We start from the raw sequence: 22,004 nt of genomic DNA, 5'->3' as shown, positions 1-22,004 counted from the left end.
TGTCTTGCGAGTCTTCACTCGGGGTATGGGGAGAAGTGGCACTTACTTCTTCACCATTCTAGTTTAGATACAGTATTGCACATCACCCTTGAACAGACTTTCCTTAAAACTCCTTGGACAGTGTCCTCTAATAATAACTTTGCTATGTACTTTTGAGGTCTGTGTCTCTTTTCAGTGTTACCCTCCCTTTTCTGCTCTGATATAATGCAAGTCAAACTGCTTACCTTTCTTCCTACTAAAAGCACGATTCATGATGAGAAATCACCCAGTGTGTGTAATTTAATCTAGGGAAAAAATACAATTAAACATTAATTTTACCAATAAGATTTTTCAGGTATCAGTTTCATGTCAGAAACAATTCAAAAAATATTTTCTTTCTTTCTTTCTTTCTTTCTTTCTTTCTTTCTTTCTTTCTTTCTTTCTTAGTTTAGTTTGAATTTTATGGTATATTAGGTTGAAAACCTTTAATAAAATTGATATTTTTTTTAAAGGCAGCAATTACAAGAAGTTTTGTACTGATCTCTATTAGATTTACTTCCAAGTAATAAACTATTGGATTATTCTGTATATTGCTGCATAGTCGATGCCAAATTTAGTTATAGTGTGCTATACAGCTATCATATATTTCTGTTCATATTGTACAGTCATATATCTATAAAAGTACACTTTCTATTAAATCAAAATACACATCCCTGATTTCTTTTGCTATGAGTCACGATCCAGCAGAAGCGATAATGAGACTCAACTTTTGTTGGATACACTTCAATATTGCCACCATCATTAAAGGAAATATTGCTCCTGATTTATTCAGAATTACTGCAGAGGCAGCTAAAAACCAATTTTCTTAACATATTTAACAAAAGCAATAAAATGCTGCAAAAGAAATCTAGAACTTGGGTCATTTAATTTTCCTAGCAGTTGCAGTCACATTTTTATTTTCACCAAACAATCTAATTTTTATTTATATTTCTAACCAATAATGAGGAGACTTAAACATTATTATGTTTTTAAAAGATGCTTCATTCAAATTAGTCCAGTAACTACTATGCATTTACGCTATCTTTCAGTGTAACGATATCTTAAGATCTGATACTATTAATGTGGAATGGTTAATACAAAATAATTAGTAGTAATTTCCCTTAAACATTTGATTAGCTTCAATCTATGTAATAGGACAGTACTGCTGTAGTAAATATAATATAGATATGCTACTATTATGAGAACTAATAACAAGCAGTTAACATCGATGTGGACAAAACAGAGAGCATACTGTATAACATTCAGCTCAACAAGAAATGAAGTGTCAAATTTATTCAAATGAATAGCAATTAAATTACTTACCATGCACCTAAATCAATTTATTCCTCTGGAGTACTTTTCACATTTTTGTTTAATTGAAAAGTCATTGTTATTGAATCGTTTTAACTGTGATAATGTACAATTTGTGAAGCTTGTGAATTAAATCAGAACGCACATAACAGGAATTCATTAGCTTAATAGTTTACATAACGTCTAAGATTAGACCTCTCTAAGGAATGCAATATCCCAGCTTACCATAGAACCATAAGGTCACCTGACACTGGTCCCCACTCTTATGTTCATGTAAAGTAACTAGGAAACCTTTATTATACATTTCTGTTAAAGTACACTCATCATATATGGAACAGCATTTTCCTGTTGCAAAATAAAAATAAAAATGAGGCACCTAATAAGAAGTGTATTTTCTAGCATATAATGTCCTGTAAGATATACAGCATAATACATGCAATAAAAGCCAAGATTCAAAGATACATTTTATGTACTACACATAAAGACTCACACACAACACTAGTATTTATATATCATTTCACCTCCACGCACCCCCCCCAAGCATCCCCTAAGATTGTATTATTGTAAAGGTAAAGGGATCCCTGAACGTTAGGTTCAGTTGCGGATGACTCTGGAGTTGTGGTGCTCATCTCGCTTTACTGGCTGAGGGAGCTGGCGTACAGCTTCCAAGTCATGTGGCCAGCATGACTAAGCCGCTTCTGGTGAACCAGAGCAGCGCACGGAAATGCCGTTTACCTTCCCGCCGGAGCGGTACCTATTTATCTACTTGCACTCTGACGTGCTTTCAAACTGCTAGGTTGGCAGGAGCAGGGACTGAAGCAAAGGGAGCTCACCCCGTCGCAGGGATTCAAACCACCGACCTTCTCATCTGCAAGCCCCAGGCTCTGTGGTTTAACCCACAGCACCACCCGCTGTTTAATGACCTTTAGGAAACATGTGTGAGGCCCCAGGAACTTCCCAGAGCCCTGTAAGCATGGAAAACTCACTGGGTGCCCGTGTGTGTGTGTGTGTGTGGAATAAATAGAGAGTGGTGAGTTTCCTCCACTCTTCATTTATTCCCCCCCCCATACACACACCTACATAAATTTGTATTGTGTATGAAAAGTGAGTGCAAGGACTCAGCTATATAGCTGCAAATAAAATGTTTTAAGTGTGTTTTAAGTGCAATATACAATGTGACACTAAATGACAATGGCCTGACTGGTAAACATATTCATTTCTAACTTTTTTTAGCATATCGAGGCATGGCCTTATTGCATTAACAGCCAGCAAAATATGGAATGAAGTAATAAATACTGGACATCAAAAGTGTCCATCCTTTTCAACTCCTATTTTAGCAAAAAAACAAACAAACACTTTCTGCACAATAGCTATGCACAACAATTGTCTCACTATCTAAAACTAAGGAATGGAAACAAAATAACCACTGCAACTCTTCTAAATGTTCAGAACTTAATGTTATTAAATATCTTCTTCAGAATGTAGAAACGAACCACGTTCCAATGACTATTTTAGTAAATCAGTCTCACCAGAGCTTTTTTAAAAAAGGGATGCTGCATATTAGCTAATTAACTAGATATGAGACCGCTAGGTAAGAGACTGCAGCTCCCATACACAAGCACAAAAACATTACAACCAAGACAATTGAATAAAAAGCATTTAATGGAACAGTTTCATATTATGAAGATTAGCTCTGGGTCCGCCCTGGAAAAACAATTTCACGCCTTACAAACTCCATAAGCATGGAGCAAGACACTGATTTCCTGGCAGCTGGGTAGTAAAGTCTTGTTCTAGATGCACACAGAGTGAATTTTGCTCTCCAGCCATTGTCCAGTTGCCATAATTCATAGATAGTGGAATTCAGCTCTGATATATACAAGTTTTGGAAGTTTTGGCAGACCCAGACATTATTTCAAAATTTCTTCCTGACTCACCGAAAACCACCCTCCTGCCTTTTCATTCTGTTTCCTTTAAAACAATATTCAACCGAACTAGATTATCCAGTGCTGAAATTCTACAGAGAAACTCAAAAACACAGTTGCCCTACAAAGGTTTCAAACCTCAAGTGCTACATAACCCATGGTGCAGTGTGACTTATAAAAAACACAGGCACCACTTCTTTCAAGAACCAAACAGAAACGTAATACATTTCCATAACTCCCCATGAATTTTGCAATAATGACTGCAAAACCGTGCAGCGAAGATCCATTTCATAGTTTCTGGTAATTGAAATTAAAGGTGATTTCTCAGAAATGTTTAAAATGGATAGTAAGTAGCCTTCTGCTGATGAACTATGATACAGCCTACGGTTGATATTAATCATTACTAAAAAGATGGAAACAATGAAAACTTCATAAGCATTTATCTGTAAGTTACAGTACATTACTAACTTCCCAAGCTGTTTAGGCTAAAAGAATAAGTTGAGCAAGGCAACCAGTCGGACTGCATTTTTTCTGTTTTTGTTTTACCTTTCTAGCACTGTGGATAGAACCATAGTCAAATATTTAAAAGTACACTATGTTCAAAGTATAACTGCTATAAATTGTAGTGCATTTAGTTGTCCTGTGTCTACCAGCGGGGCAGTGGCATGAGACCACCCACAACCAATCTGGATGCTTCAGTATAACTGGGGGATTCTCAAGGTATGCAGAAAATTATTAGTTTGTAAACTTTAAAAAAGAAAAGGGTGGGAGATGCCAAGCTCCAACAGGAAACGAGCAAGTTAATTATATTCCAGGAGGCATGGAATATGGAAGGCATCTGACGTGTGTGTGAGAGAAAAAATGGGTGATAGAAAATTGCTCTGAACTGATAGCAGCTTATAATATTCTAGAATCGTCCTTGTGACATCGCAATTTGAAGAGAGACATTGAAGCCTTATTATAATATATACTGAAGTAGATGCAGCTAGTTAAGAGATACTACACTTGGACTTCCACCAAAGACTCCTGAATAAGCTTATCTGTCATGGAAAAAGAGGAGAGGATCAGGAACTGATTAAATAACATGAAGTACAGAGCAGAAATGAATGCACCAGTTATTCAATGAAGGGTTATAGAATCAGTATAGGGACCTGTGTTTTTTAACATCTGGAACTATACACTTTGTACAGTTCTGCTCACCTCACTTCAACAAGGGTATTGTAGAGTTGGAAAATATTCAGTCAATGGCAAGTAAAATGACCAAGGCAATACATCAACTCCCCTATGAGGCAACGTTAACACATCTGGGGAATTTTAGTTTAGAGATAATCCAAGTAAGGGGAGACATGATAGAAATGTATACAATTATGCATGATGTGAAAACTTTGGATAAGGAAAAGTTTTGCTCCCTCTCTTGTAAAACTAGAATTCAAAGTAATCCCATGAAGCTGAATGTTGGAACATTCAGGACAGCCAAAAGAAAGTACACAGTGCAGAGTTCAACTATGGAATTCGTTTACATAAGAGGCAGGGATAACTACCAACTTGGATGACTTTAGACAAATTTGGTGAAGGATAAGACTATCAATGCCTACTAGTCATGACAGTTATGCTCTGACTCCATGTTCAGAGGATATATGCTTCTGAATATAAGTTGCTGGAAACTGCAGGAGAATAGAGTGCTGTTGCACTTAAGTCCTGCTTGTGGGCTCCCAAAGGCATCTAGTTGGAAGAGGATGCTCTACTGGGTGGGCCACTAACATTATGAAGCAGGGTCGCGGGTCATGCTGTGGTCTAAACCACTGAGCCCCTTGGGCTTGATGACCAGAAGGTTGGCGGTTCGAATCCTCACAACCAAGTGAACTCCTGTTGCTCTGTCCCAGCTCCTGCCAACCTAGCAGTTGGAAAGTAAATAAATAATGTACCACTCCGGCAGGAAGGTAAACGACATTTCTGTGCACTCATCAATGTGTCCAATTGTGCCAGAAGCGGTTTAGTTATGCTGGCCACATGACCCGGAAAGCTGTCTACAGACAAAGGCCGGCTCTCTCGGCCTGAAAAGCGAGATGAGCGCTGCACCCCATAGTTGCGGGGGCCTTAACTGGACCTTGCAGTGGGGTCTTCTTATTTGAACAAGGGAAAGCAGCGTTAAACCGAATAGATACATGTGGCCTGGCAAGGCTTCTCCTGCTGCCGTCTGCAACTTTCTGCTGCCATTGGATATGTTTTTTATGGCTTGCTCATTCTTACAGAAGTAGTTCTTGGCGACATGTCCTACAGGGCCTTGAATCAGCTGTCCCAGCAATAAATAAGTATATAAGCAGACAAAGCCTTATTTAATATAGCTGATCTGCTAAACAGAAGGTTACGGAGATTAAGCTCCTTGATTAAATTATGTATGGTAATTTGTATTAAAAAGAATGATGCATGACTTGTGCACTGTTAGGATTATTAGAATGTTTAACGCCTTGTGCCAATGCATAATAAATCCTTCAGTAGTTATTTATTGAAGGGTGGTGGTTGTTTTACCAAAACCACTGAATACTAAAATCAGGATATTATGGATGATTTCCAGCATTAGTCACGTTCAGCAGACTCAATGACATCAGTGAGTTCTATCCAATTAAGTTTTACTCTACTGAAATTATTGGGCCTAAATTAGTCCTGCTCGTTTTTCCAGTGGGTCTACATTGAGTATAACCAACACTGAATCGCAACCTAAATGATTTCATAGTTGCTATAATAGAAAGTAACTTTAAGCTGCATTTCTTTAAAAAGAAAGAAAGAAAACATTTTAATTTGATATTCACCGGTTCAGCAGATCAGTGTCCATTGAGAGGTTCCCATATTTTTCTCTTTCTCTGGCTTGACTTATAAGCTATTATATTCACTAGGTATCACTGTGATGTTCAGTGAAACTTTAGAAGACAACCAAGCACTGTGCACTACAGCAGCAGAATAGTCTGACATTGGTTTTCTGCCCATTGTGAAGTATGAAGGCGTTGCCAGGGGGGTAATTCAATGGAGTGAGATCTACGCATGCAGATTTGCTTTGCCTCTGTGGGAATTGCATCAGGCTCTGTGTGCGGCATCCCGCATTAATTTTTCAGAAGAATTTTGTATCTTTGAAAGAAGTGAGAGAGGGGGAGAAAAAGAAGCAGCAGAAGCCAGCTTGCCATGCATTTCTTGAAAAGTGAGTAAACTTTTGGAAGTACAGCTAAAGGAGCCGATGAGTTCAGATTACTCTCGTAACAAGGCCTTCACAGAAAAAATCAAACGGAAGTCAAACTGCAAAACTCCAGCACTATAGTTATCTTTTAATAAAAATGCAAGTGTGCACAAAATTAGGAATGTCAAAATTAGACACCTTGTTCTTCTATTACTTAACACCACTCAAGCGATAGCCTTCCCAAGTGAATGGTCCTGGAGCTCAACTCTGTGTAAATTCACACTCTCACTTGAAAAACATCCCTTACCTAATATATTATTTAAAAAAAATCCTTAGTACCTTAGAGACCAACTAAGTTTGTTCTTGGTATGAGCTTTTGTGTGCATGCACACTTCTTCAGATACCTGAAGAAGTATCTGAAGAAGTGTGCATGCACACGAAAGCTCATACCAAGAACAAACTTAGTTGGTCTCTAAGGTGCTAAGGAATTTTTTTATTTTATTTTGTTTTGACTATGGCAGACCAACACGGCTACCTACCTGTAACTAATATATTAAGATCAGTTGTACAAGTTACCTATGCTGAGAGGCTATGTATGCTCTTTTTAATCAGGCTTCATAACTTTACCTTTGCTCAGAAAAGAAATGAACCTGGCTTTTCTTTTCTTTTTTTCTTTTTTTTTGGGGGGGGGGGTGTCGGGAGAATCTTGTTCCAGACAGTTCTTTTCAGTGTTTCTGTGGTTTAATATTTTAATGTTCATTTTATCATACTGCATTCCATTTGCATTATGTGAATCACTGTTATTATCTAAACGAACTGCTGCAGATACATGTGTTAAAATAGGTAACTAATGTTGTTTCTCACCAGTTGCGTGGTTCCCGAACCCAGATAAAACTGGAGAAGCTACTTCAAAGTAAGTGATTCAAAAAATGAGGTGCTACAGAGATGATGGTGTGCTGCCTGACTTCTTTTGGAAACTCTTTCAATGAACTCCTCCAGCCCAGATCGTAAGCTGGGCTCAAATTTTCCTAAATTTCAGGCATGATGGAGAACTTCTTCCCTGTCATCCATCAACTCTCAGGGCTCACCCACACTTATTTCTCTCTCTCTCTCTGCATTTCTAGGTACAGGTCCACACTATAAAACTCCCTGTCCATGCCCTTTTTTTCCCTGCAAAAAAGTCTCTGCAGAAAAACCAAAACCCTGCTTGTTCTGGTTCAGCATTAAAGAGCTGGTTTTCCTGGGGAAAGTGGTGGGGGAGGCGGAAATGACTGGACACGAACCAGCTTCCGGGTCATGTGGCCAGCATGACTAAGCCGCTTCTGGCGAACCAGAGCAGTGCACGGAAACGCCGTTTACCTTCCCGCCGGAGTAGTATCTATTTATCTACTTGCACTTTGATGTGCTTTCGAACTGCTAGGTGGGCAGGAGCTGGGACCATACAACGGGAGCTCACCCCGTCGCGGGGATTTGAACCGCCAACCTTCTGATCGGCAATAACATCAATATTTCAAATAGCTGCATTGTAACTTCATGGAACATTTTAGCTCCTGGTTAACATTCCCTACAATTTATTGGCATGCCATGTAAGAACAGAAATGTTCATTGGATCATCTCAAGAGAATCTTCTCTTTAGCATACAGCCATTTTTATACATATTTAAGTAGACTCCTTGAAGAGATTCATCGAAATGCTGAACACCACTCTGTTTATAATTCAAACCAAATTTTGGCAACATATTTTATACCACAGAATTTATGGGGGAGAAGGCAGCATACAAAAGGAAAATAGATTATTTTAGTTAAGGAGCCTTGGGTTCTTGCCTTGAGAATGAAACTTCTGGAATTTGTTTCGGAAAAACAGAACTGTGCTTCAAATGCAGTGTGTCTGCAGCCACAAAAGCCATGCAGTATATGTATATTTTTTTCAACAGCAAACAAAATTAAACAAGACACTTTACAGAATGACACAGAATATGAGGACATAATAATTTGAACAATGCAATTATTTCTTTTCACTTGAGCAGAGCACCTTTGACAGATGACGACTGGGATCCTAAGTAGTATTTTAAATGTGCCCAAGGACTTGAGCATGCCCAGAGGGATTTTGTGACTGCTATTTGGAACAGCTGTTTGTCATCTTATCTTCATCTGTCAGAAAAGGACGTTTGTTCAATTTCACCTTCACTTCAGGCGGCGCTAGTTTCTTTCACCCAATTTCAGGTGCTCCCCTCTGTGTAACATAGCCCAGTGTTCAGTAGGTTGAGCACACACTCTGAAAAAGCTTTTCGGTCGCCACTGCGGGGGGTGGGGGTGGGAGGGAGAGAGAAAAGAGAAATACAATGGAACCTCAGTTGTTGAACATAATCCGTTCCAGAAGACCGTACGGCTTCCAAAACGTTCAACAACCAAGGCACAATTGCTGGTCGGCAAATTACTTTTTTAAAAAATGGAGAAACATTCAACTTCCAAGGCACGTTTGAAAATGGAAGCATTCCCTTCTGGGTTGTCGGTGTTTGACTCCTGAAGCGTTTGACAACCAAGGTTCCACTGTACCTGTTGCAAAAACTGTCTTCCACTCGTGCTACTTTGGAGACAACCCAAGGCCCTTTTCTACATTGAATTTGTCACTGTGTACATCCTCTAGACAGCAATAGTTTTAAGCGAGGTTTCTGCCAGATACCCCACACACATAGAATCATAGAATCATGGAGTTGGAAGAGACCACAAGGGCCATCCAGTCCAACCCCCTGCCAAGCAGGAAACACCATCAAAGCATTCCTGACAGATGGCTGTCAAGCCTCCGCTTAAAGACCCCCAAAGAAGGAGACTCCACCACACTCCTTGGCAGCAAATTCCACTGTCGAACAGCTCTTAATGTCAGGAAGTTCTTCCTAATGTTTAGGTGGAATCTTCTTTCTTGTAGTTTGAATCCATTGCTCTGTGTCCGCTTCTCTGGAGCAGCAGAAAACAACCTTTCTCCCTCTTCTATATGGCATCCTTTTATATATTTGAAAATGGCGATCATATCACCCCTTAACCTTCTCTTCTCCAGGCTAAACATACCCAGCTCCCTAAGCCGTTCCTCATAAGGCATCGTTTCCAGGCCTTTGACCATTTTGGTTGCCCTCCTCTGGACACGTTCCAGCTTGTCAGTATCCTTCTTGAACTGTGGTGCCCAGAACTGGACACAGTATTCCAGGTGAGGTCTGACCAGAGTGGAATACAGTGGTACTATTACTTCCCTTGATCTAGATGCTATATTCCTATTGATGCAGCCCAGAATTTATCTCCATATGCTTATGTCCAGTCCATATGCTTATGTCCTTTATTCACACTTATTTGTGGTTCTACTAGTTTCCTGCTCCCAGTCTCTCTGTACCGGTATTGATTTTACGCCACCCAAACCCCCAGAAAACAAAATTGAGCAACCCTCGGGCTCATGACAATACTAAGCAAACTGAAACAACCCTTTGGATCATGACAGAGCAAAAGCTTCTTTTTGTGTTTAAGTTGCTATACACTCTAGCAAGCCACTAGAACTTTCAAAGGAAGCACCTTTACTTTACCTACAATTTTATTGCTGACTCAGGCATCCTCACTTCACTGTTAGGAACTGTGGAAATGAAGTTATGTCATGCAATACTGTTGTATAGTGACATCAGCAGTCTCATTTCGATCGAAATTACAGGCCACTGTTTGTCATTGCACCGAGAAATCACTTCAAATACTATCAACAGAAAGACTCTGATAACAAAACCAGCTTTCTAAGAAAATAAGTTCTTCAGAAGAAAAAAGAAATATTTGGATGAAGAAAGGAGGGGGGGAAATCAAGTGAGTTCTTTGTGCATTTTGCAAAGAGACTTCACAAGAGTCTATTTGCCCTTTTTATGTAAGAATGCTTTATGTGACAAAGAATCAATAACTTCTGCAGAAATACCAGAAGGTAGAACTCTTCGCTGCTACCAAGTGCCTGCATTAAAAAACCAAATTACTAACAACATCATATTTACAGTACTTTTCCATCTATAAGATGCCCCCATGTATGAGATGCCCCCTATTTTGTGGGGCTGAAATTTCAGGAAATGGGGGGAGATTGCAAAAAGTTGTTGAGCTTTTTTTTGGGGGGGAGGATTGACCATAGTTGTTTAGGGGGGAACGCCGAAAATTGCTCACCCACACGCATGGGTTCGGTTTATTGATTCTACTGACTGGTTTTTATCTGCTCTCTTTTTAACTGAAGCTTTCCTATATGTTTTTTGTATGGTGGTTTTTATTATGTTACTTTAGCTCAAGGGTCGGCAAACTAAGGTCCGCAAGCCAGATCAGGCCCAATTACCTTCAGGATCCGGCCCGCAGACTGTCTGTGGATCGGCGTGGGGATTCTGTTTGGGCGGCGCCATTCTCCCCCCCCCCCCGCACCATTCCATTTCCCCACACACACACACATACCGTGGTGGTGCCTCCTCCCTCCCTCCTCCTGGCTTCTCCCTGCCCTGCCTAGAGGAGGAAGGGAGCTGGGCTTAGCTGCCTGAGAGCCATTTTAAGCAGCCCCTCTCCGGAGCCAGCCCTTTCACGCTGGTCATCTTCCCTCCACCACCGCCCTGGTTCTCCTGTGGGCCAGAGAGTGGAGCGGACGAGCTCACTCTGCCTACCCATGAGAAGCAGCAGCAGCGGCAATGGTGGCGGCGGCGGTGGCCTCTGGGAAGGTAAGCGCAGCGGCTGGGGGTGGGGAGGAGGACAACTTGCCCCCCTCACCTCTTCTTCCAGCTCTCCCCCCCCCCCCGTGCTGCTTCTCCGGCCCGCCACAAGGTCTGAGGGACAGTGGACCAGCCCACGGCTAAAAAAAATTGCTGACCCCCTGCTTTAGCTTGTCACACACCTTGGGTGATATTTGGAGAAAGGCAATAGACTAAATATACCAAATTATATATATACACACACACATACCTACTTTCATAATTTCGTAATGCTGAGGTCTATTGAGTTTGACCTCACATTTATGTGACATGAATTCCACCTCAAGAGGCTCAGTCTAACTAATGCCAAGGCACAGAGTCACTTTATATTACTCATTATTTATTATTTGACTTGAGTTAGTTTGGAACCAGACTCCAAAATAATAACCTTAAGCAACGATGACTCCTACAGTTTTATCTACATTTCCTCTTCTTAGTTCCAAAAATGGTTTTGCATAGGTTATTCCTCTCCCCAGCTGCTTTAGCAAAGTACCTATGACCTTATATCATAAGACCAGAGGTAGATTTAGGGAAGTGTGGTTTAGGGAAGATTGCCCACACTGGGCACTGAGCTGAGAGGGTACCACAGGGGGCACCACAACAATGACAAAGCAAGAGGTGGGGTGGGCGCCATTTTTTTTGCATCACACAGGATACTGCTGAAATTTTAAAGCCCCAAATCTGCCATTGATAAGACATGGGAAGTCCAATTAATTAGAAATAAGAAATTATATTACCGGTAAATGGAAATGATATAGGGATACTCTAGAGACCCAACCCCCTGGCCTACTAAGTTCAAACCCCATCATAAATTCTTCTTTGTTAGCCTATTAACAGCCATATACAACTTCTGAAGGGTGAAATCAAAAGCATGAACTAGAAATATGCTTTATTTCTCCAATAATTATTGAGCTTTTATTCTTCAGAACAAGCACCTGCTGGCCAGACTGAGGCTAATAAATCAGATGAGCACAGAAATGGCCACACAGCAGCAGCCAATCAGTTATTCTTATATTTTGTAAGTTGCCTTGGTATGTATGTGGAAAGAGCTTAATAAACAATGGGAAATGGAGGGGAAAACCTAGTGCAAGATGATCTACAAAACCTGTAACAAAATTAGCTGCAAAGCTTGACTTAAAACTTCTACAAAGGAGGTTTAAAGAAAAATGTGTTGAAACCATCCTCCTAAACGAATAAAACTCAGGGAGGTCCCTTAAATTCCAGTGATCTCTCAAGGCCTCAGCAGCTATGTCTGGGACTGTAAATTCAAAGCTATCGTCCTAATTTGACATCTTCTGTTTATGGAGCAATGAATCTCAGCGAGGTCTAACTTTGCTCACTGCATCACTAACAGTCAATAGTGCATTGTGAATTGTGGAGTACTTGCACAGTGCCTGTGTCCTTTTCTTCAACAGAAATGTGTGCTTTTTTTACAAGACAAACATAAAAGGCATCAGTCACCTTGTCGTAAAAGGGCAGCCAAACCCCAGAGGTTGCATCTCTATCAGCGGCAATGATGCACAAAATGATGGCTGCAAACTAGGCATTGATCTCCATCAGTCCAGGCAACAAAATCTCTCCTTAATACAACTCCATGTACACAAGTGAACTGGCTCCTCACACCGTCTATGGATGTAGCTTGAAAACCATCCCAGCTTGCAAAATCTAAAGTCTTTATCTGATCGTATAGCTAGGAAAACAATATAACAGTTGTAATGGGAAACATTTATGATTTCATTTTAGGTCATCTCTGTCAGCTACTGCCAGGCTTAGTGAGTCCCTTGCTCACAAAACAATTACCCAGTTGACCTCTACCCACAATCAATCATATCCCAAACCAAAAAGTGCCCACGCTGTTTTATCCCCAATATTTTGTACTCCGCTCCAAATAAAAGTTGCAAAATCCAATGCTTTTCATTCAAACATTCTAAATTACTTAAGACAACTAAGGAGGGAAGGAGGAAATAAGAGGGTTTGGGGCTCCTTCCGCATTCGGACTCCTTAGTTTTGCCAAGACATCATTCTTCAATTCTCAGCTGCAAGCAAAATTACAGTGGCAGTTCTGGAGCAGGAATTGGTGTGTGAGGCAGAGAATTTGATTCAGTTTGCATTTAAAGGCGAATCTACCTAATTCACACTTCCTGAGACAACATGTGAACCAAACTGCAGTTGTCTTTTGAAATTTGCACTTCTCTCAATTTTGCAATGCTGCTCTACAACCAAATAACATGTACAAAACTGCAAATGCTTGGTAATGTCTTCATAAAAACATGTATTTTAATGAAAACAGCATACAAACATGCGTTATGTTAGGGGAAATTGCTTGCAAAATTGTGTATATCACATACTATATGTGTTTATTCTGAGACATTCATTCTAAAAAGCTAGCAAATGTTCATGAGGACTTCATAAGAAAAGGAATTTTCCAACTGATAAGACTGCATTTAATATATTGTGCTTAATCTCAAGACGAGCAATGTCTGTCTATATACCAGTAAGTTGAAGGGGGGAAATAGAAACATAAGGAAAGGAGGAAAGGTCTTCACCCTTTGCAAATATCTGTTATAATGAAATGTAATTGATGCAGGCTTTTTATTTTGTTTGTTCAACTCATTAGAATTTCAGAAGCTAGAGAGGACTATATTTTACAAAAGATCTGTAGGACTCTGAACAAGAGAAGCAGATTCCTTCTTCCCTTATCCCAAGCCTTCTCTGACTTTGATGGAGTCACACAACTCATGTGCGTTGCTTTCTAATGCTGAGAAGGGGAAATCCAGTACATGGCCTTTATTTGCCTTCTATGTCCAATGGCTCCACCCAAGTTAAATACAACTTGGGAGAAGCAGAGAAGAAGTTTCATGAGTTTCCCAGAGCTTTGCAAAATATCAGTGTTAATGACTATAACAACAACAACAACAATTTTTCAGTACTTGTATTTCAACATTACAAGGAAGCTATGGTGCTACAGTGATTGCCTTTTTCTTTGGTTTGAAAAATAAAAGAAATTAGTTGTTAGATGGTACAGAAGAAACATGGGGGGGGGAGCATTGAAAATAAAGGCTTGATGAGAAATCAACTAGATGCCAGCTCAGGAAAAATGTGTTTTCAGCCTTATCTTTTGAACTCAGGTTTTTTTTTTTCCCAATGAAGAGCAGGGGTTGGGGAATTAAAGGCCTAATAATGGATATTATATTAATGGCCATAAATTCAGTTCAATTCAGCATTTTAAGCAGACTTTTCCATCACAGGGAAAACAGCAACCACAACCTTCAATATACATATATGGAAGTTTCTTCTCACAAGTTATAAGCTCATTGCAAATTTATGATAAAAGAGCCTTGCTAGTCCATTTTGTAACACCTCCCATAAAGATTTTAGTTAAGAATGTAACCCGAAAACAGAGATTGATGGTCAAACTTTCAGGAAAAGTGGGGACAAACCAATAGGTGGTGTAGAAAACTTTTACCTGTAGATGGATTACAATCTGTTTAGAGGTCTATGGACACACAATGGATCAGCATGGGGAAAGAAGAGAGCAATTTTTAAAAACAAAACAAAACACCGAGTTACAGAGGGGACTGGTATCTTCACAGGAACTGGAACACTTTATCTGGCATAGTAATTCACTCCCATACAGTTATGTAAGCCTTCAAGAAATAACAGCCACAGTGAGCTGTCGCCTAGCAACAGGAGAAGGTAGGCCTAGTGAAAAGAATGGCTAAGAAAGCCAAGAGTTTTTCTGTTCACACAACTGAGGCACTGCCGGTTCAGAAGCTGCCATTTATTGCCATGCTGTGTGGACTTCAAAAAGGCTGTCAGCACTCTGGTGTGTGTCCCTTTTGCTCAACACCTCACTAAATGCCCAATTGCGGAGAACTGACCCCCCCCCCCCCGAGCCTTTAAGGTAGAAAGACTGTCGTTCTGTTTGGACGTTATTGATGCTCCTCTGGACAATGTAATGAGGGTGACAGGTTCTCTTTGCTTGCCAATTCTTTTTATCGATTTGAAGGGTGACGGAATCTCACTACTTTGCAAGCAATCTCATGCAGACACAAAAACAGGTACACAAACCTTCCACAGCGAACTCTCAACGCATGGAGCAATCCCTATGCCTATATAAGCTCATGTAGGCATATTCATGTTGCAGACATGAATGAATGAATGAATGATGAAATGAAATGATGAAATGAAGTACTTTATTGTCATTTGTACAACTTGTATACAGTGAGGTTACATGAGCATCCCCACTCAGCTCTCTTAGTCTTAATTCCCCTCGTTTATTGGCGCACACCCACCTAACCCGAAAGTCAGTTGCCCTGTTGTTTTCTTTTCATTCAGAAGCCTAACAGCCCACAGATAGAAGCTGTTCTTTACCCTGTTGGTGCGACTAATCATGCTTCTATATATTCTGCCCAAGGGCAGGAGATCAACAAAAGTGCCAGGGTGTGAATCATCCCTGAGGATTTTCCTCACTCTCCTGAGGCAACGGTCTTCCACGATGTCATCCAGCGGATTCATGGGACAGCCCATAATATCTTGTGCTGTATTCATCACCTTTTGTTGGCACTTCCTATTCGTGAGTGTCAAACCGGCATACCACACCATGATGCTGTATGAAAGGACACTTTCTATTGTGGACCAGTAGAAGGAGATCATCAAATGTTGGTTGACATTGTTCTTTCGCAATACTCTGAGGAAGTGGAGTCTCTGTTGGGCTTTCTTAACCACCTGGGTTGTATTGATTTTCCAAGTAAGGTCTTCACTGAGATAAACTCCTAGGAATTTAAAGGAAGAGACTCTCTCCACACAGCCCTCCCTGATGTACAGCGGTGCTGGTTCTCCTCTCTTCCTACGAAAATTCAGCACTATCTCCTTTGTCTTGCAAAGGAATGAAACATGTGAGTCTTCTGCCATCATGCCAGCCCCACTGTCATGTACACATTAGGCAAAGGTAAAGGTAAGGGTAAAGGGATGTGGATGGCACTGTGGTCTAAAGCACTGAGCCTCTTGGGCTCGCCGATCAGAAGGTTGGCGGTTTGAATCCCCGCGGCGGGGTGAGCTCCTGTTGCTCTGTCCCAGCTCCTGCCAACGTAGCAGTTCAAAAGCATGCCAGTGCAAGTAGATAAATAGGTACCGCTACGGTGAGAAGGTAAATGGCATCTCCATGCACTCTGGTTTCCGTTATGGTGTCCCGTTGCGACAGAAGCAGTTTAGTCATGCTGGCCTTATGACCAGGAAAGCTGTCTGTGGACTAATGCCAGCTCCTTTGGCCTGAAAAGTGAGATGAGCGCCGCAACCCCATAGTCACCTTTGACTGGACTTAACCATTCAGGGGTCCTTTACCGTTACCTATGCACATTAACTTAATGAATGGAAGAGCCCCAAACAACTGATGCATATTCTAGGTTCATCTGATCTGCAGTAGAGCTACCAGATCACAAAACAATAGCCCTAGTGGAGCCCTAGAATGAGAGTGTTGTCGTCGCAAGCTGACCAAACAAAAATAGTTGTCGCCAAGGCACACACAGACCCCATACTCTGACCCCCTGTTATATCTCTGAAGTGCAGGATGAGATCAGGGGGAAATCTCCTGCTCTGGTTAAAGCTTGGAGCCAGGGAGAAGGATTCTGCTCCCACTTCAGAGCTGAAGGCAGAAGAAGGAGCATTGGCTTGCACAACCTCAGCTTCTGATCAGGTGTGAAGAGCACCCGTCAAGCATAGAGGCAAGCCCATATGCTTCTATTCTCCTCCTCCAGTTCAAAGCTGGAGAGGAAAGTGCTTCAGCCTGCTCTGCCTGAAAGATGTTTCGATGAGTTTACCTCCCGTGATACAAAATGTGGAAGACTCTGCAATTGTGCCCAGCAGGCACAAAGCCAAAATGAATTCCAGGCTTTGGGTGAGCTTTGAAGTCTTGAGGAGGGGGCAGTGTTCATCCCACCTCCTCTATAGCTTTCTGGTTCAGAAGACATCTCAGGCTCACGTCACTCACCAGTGTCTGGCATCCCACTCACCATGGTGAAGTGAAAAGGACTGTTGAACCCTAATCCCTGCAAGAAGGACCCCTTTACGACAAAAACGAATAGTTCTAAAACTGCAGTTTGGACTTGTGAATGGGGAAACAGCTTCCTTGTGACCACCAACAGAACTCAAAATCTGGCCCTTCCTACTGCAAGGTTTCAGGCAGAAGGTTTACACTTATGAATCATATTTCTGATTCATTCCAAAATTAAAAGTTAACAAGAATAAAAAGTTAGTGTTACTGAAATAAAAAAAGTTATGAAAAAATTGAGTCATCCATGAAATTTAATACATAATATTCTCCTGTCATTCTTTTAATTAAGACCATGATTTTGGATGGGCTACATAAATAGTATTCACTTTTATACTAAGTAGAAAGCTGACCAAAATCTGAACTCTGGAGATACATGCTTCTACCATCAAGGTTATATGGAAACATCTGAGATACCATTTATTCATAACAGTAACATTTTTTCAAGAGGCTTTTTAAACTTTCCATCTCAATTCTATTGGTGCTGATTCAGTGTCTCTAGAACAGTCAAAAATATGAATCTGATCAGAGGGGAAATTTGCATCTCCATGATCATCATTCAATGACAGTATGAAATGACAACATGCAATTGGGGAACAGCCAAGAAAGATCCAAAAGCATGGATCAAAACGTTCCTGTCATCCATACTGTTCCAATTACAGTATTTTTTTCTAAAGAAGAAAGTTCACACATCCAGTTATATGTACCAGTCCTAAAATGGATCAGTTTCATTTACAGTTTTGTCTGACAAGGTCACAGCAGTCAATTTAAAAGTTCACACCGTGTGATGACTTCTAGAATTGCAGCACTTGTACTGCTCACATTAACAAATGGTTAAACATTAAACTCTTACCGTGATGGGTCCAAATTTTCACCAAGGGTCAGAATAGCAGCTTGCTTTCATGGGAAACAAATCACTTGTTTGTCAACATGTTTGTCCTCATGGTGCTGTATTCTAATGTCTTCTATGTTGGGTGTGCTGAAAGAATGAAATAAGAAACATCAGCTGAAAAGCTAGTGTGCCACCAAAGAAAACAAAGGGCCCCCCCCTCCTTTCCTCTTGAGACTGAAGATGCTAGGCATTATTAATTGCCTTCAGAATGCTTGCACACACTGAAAGGCCAGACGATAACTCACAACACAAAAGGGGCTGGATTGCCCCACCCACTGAAGCTTTTTTGTCTAATATTTCAGGGAACATTAACTCTAAAAAAATATTCTCCTGTTCCATCTATAGATGATCCACTCAAATTAGTTTTGTTAGGAAGCAGACATGCAGAACACAAAGAACTGTGCCCTCGGTCTCTTCCTTTTTGGAAAACATGGGCAAAGAAAACAGTAACCAAAGTCCATGGAAATATAAACAACATGTTTTGGGTGGCAAGCATCTCTCTTGCATATATATATACCCTTAGCCTTAAAAGCAGATGGCAGAACATCTTATGCTTAAAATAAAGCTAGCCGGAACATTTCAATGAAACATCATTATCCCTCTGAAAAATAGTAAGGGTGATAAGAGTTGCATTTGTGGGGATAGGGAATTATCATAAAAAACCCAAGTACATTCAGAAGTACTATTGTGATGACGTGAGAATTAAAAATACCACCCTGGTCTAATGCAAGAAATTGGTCTGAATTGCAGAGGATTGTGTTTCAATTATGAGAGGGTACTGTGACAGCAGCTTTGAGCAGAAAGATAAGGAGCAGGACTTTACTACGAATGACATTCTCTTGAGTTAGGGTTGAGATCAAAGTTAGTGACTAATAAATGCAAAAAAATAACTCAATATTCAGCTTGGATCAAAATATGAGCCAAGGAAAATTTTCTACCATCTATTTCACACGTCTCTTCCAGTCCCTGGCATTCACCAACCCCTGCCAACCCCCTGAACAGAGCCATAACATCGGGGCACAGAGAAAGAGGGTGTTTTTACTCCTCCTCCCTCACCTGATAGGTAAAAAGGTAAAGGTAAAGGACCCCTGGACAGTTAAGTGCAGTCAAAGGCAGCTATGGGGTTGCGGCACTCATCTCGCTTTTAGGCCGAGGGAACCGGAGTTTGTCCACAGACAGCTTTCCTGGTCATGTGGCCAGCATGACTAAACCGCTTCTGGCGCAACAGGACACCGTGACAGAAACCAGAGCGCACGGAAATGCCGTTTACCTTCCCGCAGCAGTGGAACCTATTTATCTACTTGCACTGGTGTGCTTTCGAACTGCTAGTCTGGCAGGAGCTGGGACAGAGCAACGGGAGCTCACCCCGTCACGGGGATTCGAACCGCCGACATTCCGATTGGCAAGCCCAAGAGGCTCAGGGGTTTACGCCACAGTACCACCCACTCCCCTGCTTGATAGGATACATAAACAGCATGCCAGGATGCCACACCTGGTGGACCACAGCAAAGACAGCAGCCCTGAAATTACTTCTCCTATGATCGACAGGTTTTGCAGCCCATCAGGGTGCAGTGCCACCCCCTATGGATCAGGGACACTGAGAAGGAAGGAGGACAGAGCGAATCATATCCCTTTCTTCTCCCTGCACACCTGCTTGCCAGCATTTGTCAGGTAAGTGTGACTGCAAAAGACTAATTGTTGGAGTTGATAGGGAAGGGTTCGCAACAGGGGCATTTTCCCTTCAGTTGGCTCACAAAAGATATCCAAGTTCTTCCAGTTTGTGAGGGTGAAGGGTGGGAGAGAAACCTGATGAATTTCTACGACAACCTTTGAAAGTTTTCCCATTTCTAGACTTTTACACATAGCACTTGTATCCACTTTAAACTTTCTGACAGGTTTTTATTGGAAAGAGAATTCTACATTTCTTTCTCAAATGGGTAACAGCAGCACAGAGAATACCAATATAGAAAACGTCTGTGAGTCCCGAACACTAATTCATTTTACTTGTTTTACTGATGACGTTGAAGAGTTCTATCCCTTGGGGAGCAGGAATGTTGCACTAGGGTAAACTAAATTCTGCAGTGAGGAAGACTTGAATACGCAGCCTACATAAATTATGCAAATGTGCATGGCTTCTCTTATTTCATATGATTTGTTCTACGATTCTTACTATATTGCATAATACAGTCTGCTTCTTCTAGCCTGGATAAGAGTTATACAGGGCACTTAAGGATGCCAAGGTAACAAGCCAAGTTACATTTCCAAAGTGGAAATCGCTGTCTTGAAATTACCCTGAACTGTTCATTCAAATTTATTTTCTATTAGGAAAAATAATAATCAGCAGATGAATTAAAATAATCTGTACATGAAAACAACCACTGGAATGAGCACACAAGTTGAGATTCCAACAACATGTTGTTCAAATACACATTCCCATCCGAAACTACTGCAACTGCACGTTACGATTGTGTGTATCTGGACTCACATGTGCACTGCCAGCACACATGTATGTTCATATATACACATCCAAAATTTCATATATGTACCAAGCTTGTGTTAAAGGGCAACAGTTTCCAGAAGATAAACAGGGGGGGAAATGTCCATCCTTGGTTTTTAATGGGCTGGTGCCATCATAGACAGCATCTCCTCTAAAATATGTCATAGCATAGCTTCTTGCGCCCTAAAAACCACGAACCATTGTAACTTCACAGAAGGGGGCTTTCTTCTCCAGTCCTATCACCCACATTGCAGCCCCCAAACCCCTAAAAAGCTCCTTTGGGAAGTTGGGTGACCCTGCTGAAAATCATGTCTTAGTGGGACGTCTACTAGAACTCATTTCCATGTCCAATATGTGCATACAGATTCTAATTAGTTTATTTAAAGGCAAGTGAAACTTATCAAGACAATTGTTATTCTCCCCTGAGGACTCATGTTGAATCCAAGCAATGCTGTTACTTGGCCTTTGAGCACCATGGTTTCCATGACATTTCATAATTGCCAGCAGTAACAATAGGTTCATTAACTATTTCCCTTAACACCCACAATGTATTTACCTACGCTATAATGGTTCCAAACGTCCTTGCACATTTTTTTTTATTAATAAGAACTTCAAAGTAAATATTGTTCTTAAAATCCTATTTTATAAGAGAGAGAAACTAAGCACTTGAGAATTCCTATTCATTTCTTTTGCATATTTTACTGGACTTATTCAGGAATATGAACAGCAATAGTATTTAAGCATTAAGAGTTGGAGTCCCCCCCCCCTTTTGTTTTATAGGAAGGGCCAACTTCTGCATAACCTGAGTTCTACGGCGTCCGCACTGGAATTTGACATTGCAACTTAATTATAATCATGTGTTGAGTATCTCTGGTTCTGCACTGTTGACGGCTATCACTACGTCTTGTGCTAACGAATTCCATAGTGTAACTATGCAATGTGTGAAGGCAATTCAAAACATTTTGAGAAGTATATCATAACCTTATTGTGTTTTATCTGCTGGTTATTTTGCATGTCTTTGTTACTGTTTCACTCGTTGTCTTTTTGTACACTGCCTTGAAATCTTGGATAAAAGGAAGAAGAAGAAGAAGAAGAAGAAGAAGAAGAAGAAGAAGAAGAAGAAGAAGAAAAGAGTTTGGATTTGATATCCCGCTTTTCACTACCCAAAGGAGTCTCAAAGCGGCTAACATTCTCCTTTCCCTTCCTCCCCCACAACAAACACTCTGTGAGGTGAGTGGGGCTGAGAGACTTCAGAGAAGTGTGACTAGCCCAAGGTCACCCAGCAGCTGCATGTCGAGGAGTGGAGACGCGAACCCGGTTCCCCAGATAACGAGTCTACCGCTCTTAACCACTACACCACACTGGCTCCAAGTCGTACCTTGGAAATTGAATGGAATCCATCCTGAAA

General features: G+C 40.9%; 1 protein-coding gene across 8 annotated transcripts in view; it reads right to left on the bottom strand.

Moving 5' to 3' along the window:
• Nucleotides 1–18,212, bottom strand: part of GULP1 (GULP PTB domain containing engulfment adaptor 1) — a 93,358-nt gene extending 75,146 nt beyond the window's left edge. For 2 of the 8 annotated variants that reach the window (XM_033168522.1, XM_033168537.1), the window contains exons 1-2: nucleotides 18,061–18,212; nucleotides 225–284 (exon numbers count right to left, since the gene is read on the bottom strand). In XM_033168522.1, the coding sequence (XP_033024413.1) occupies nucleotides 225–252 (28 nt within the window). In that variant the 5' untranslated portion in view covers nucleotides 253–284; nucleotides 18,061–18,212. The remainder of the gene's footprint in view (nucleotides 1–224; nucleotides 285–18,060) is intronic. The other 6 variants (XM_033168564.1, XM_033168516.1, XM_033168550.1 and 3 more) reach the window with 4 other exon arrangements.
• Nucleotides 18,213–22,004: the final 3,792 nt, after the last annotated feature.

The sequence above is a fragment of the Lacerta agilis genome, chromosome 1 (genome assembly GCF_009819535.1).
Source record: "Lacerta agilis isolate rLacAgi1 chromosome 1, rLacAgi1.pri, whole genome shotgun sequence".
In the NCBI taxonomy this organism is placed as follows: domain Eukaryota; kingdom Metazoa; phylum Chordata; class Lepidosauria; order Squamata; family Lacertidae; genus Lacerta; species Lacerta agilis.
Note: the sequence above shows the minus strand (reverse complement) of the source record. Positions and strands in the feature narration are given on the sequence as shown.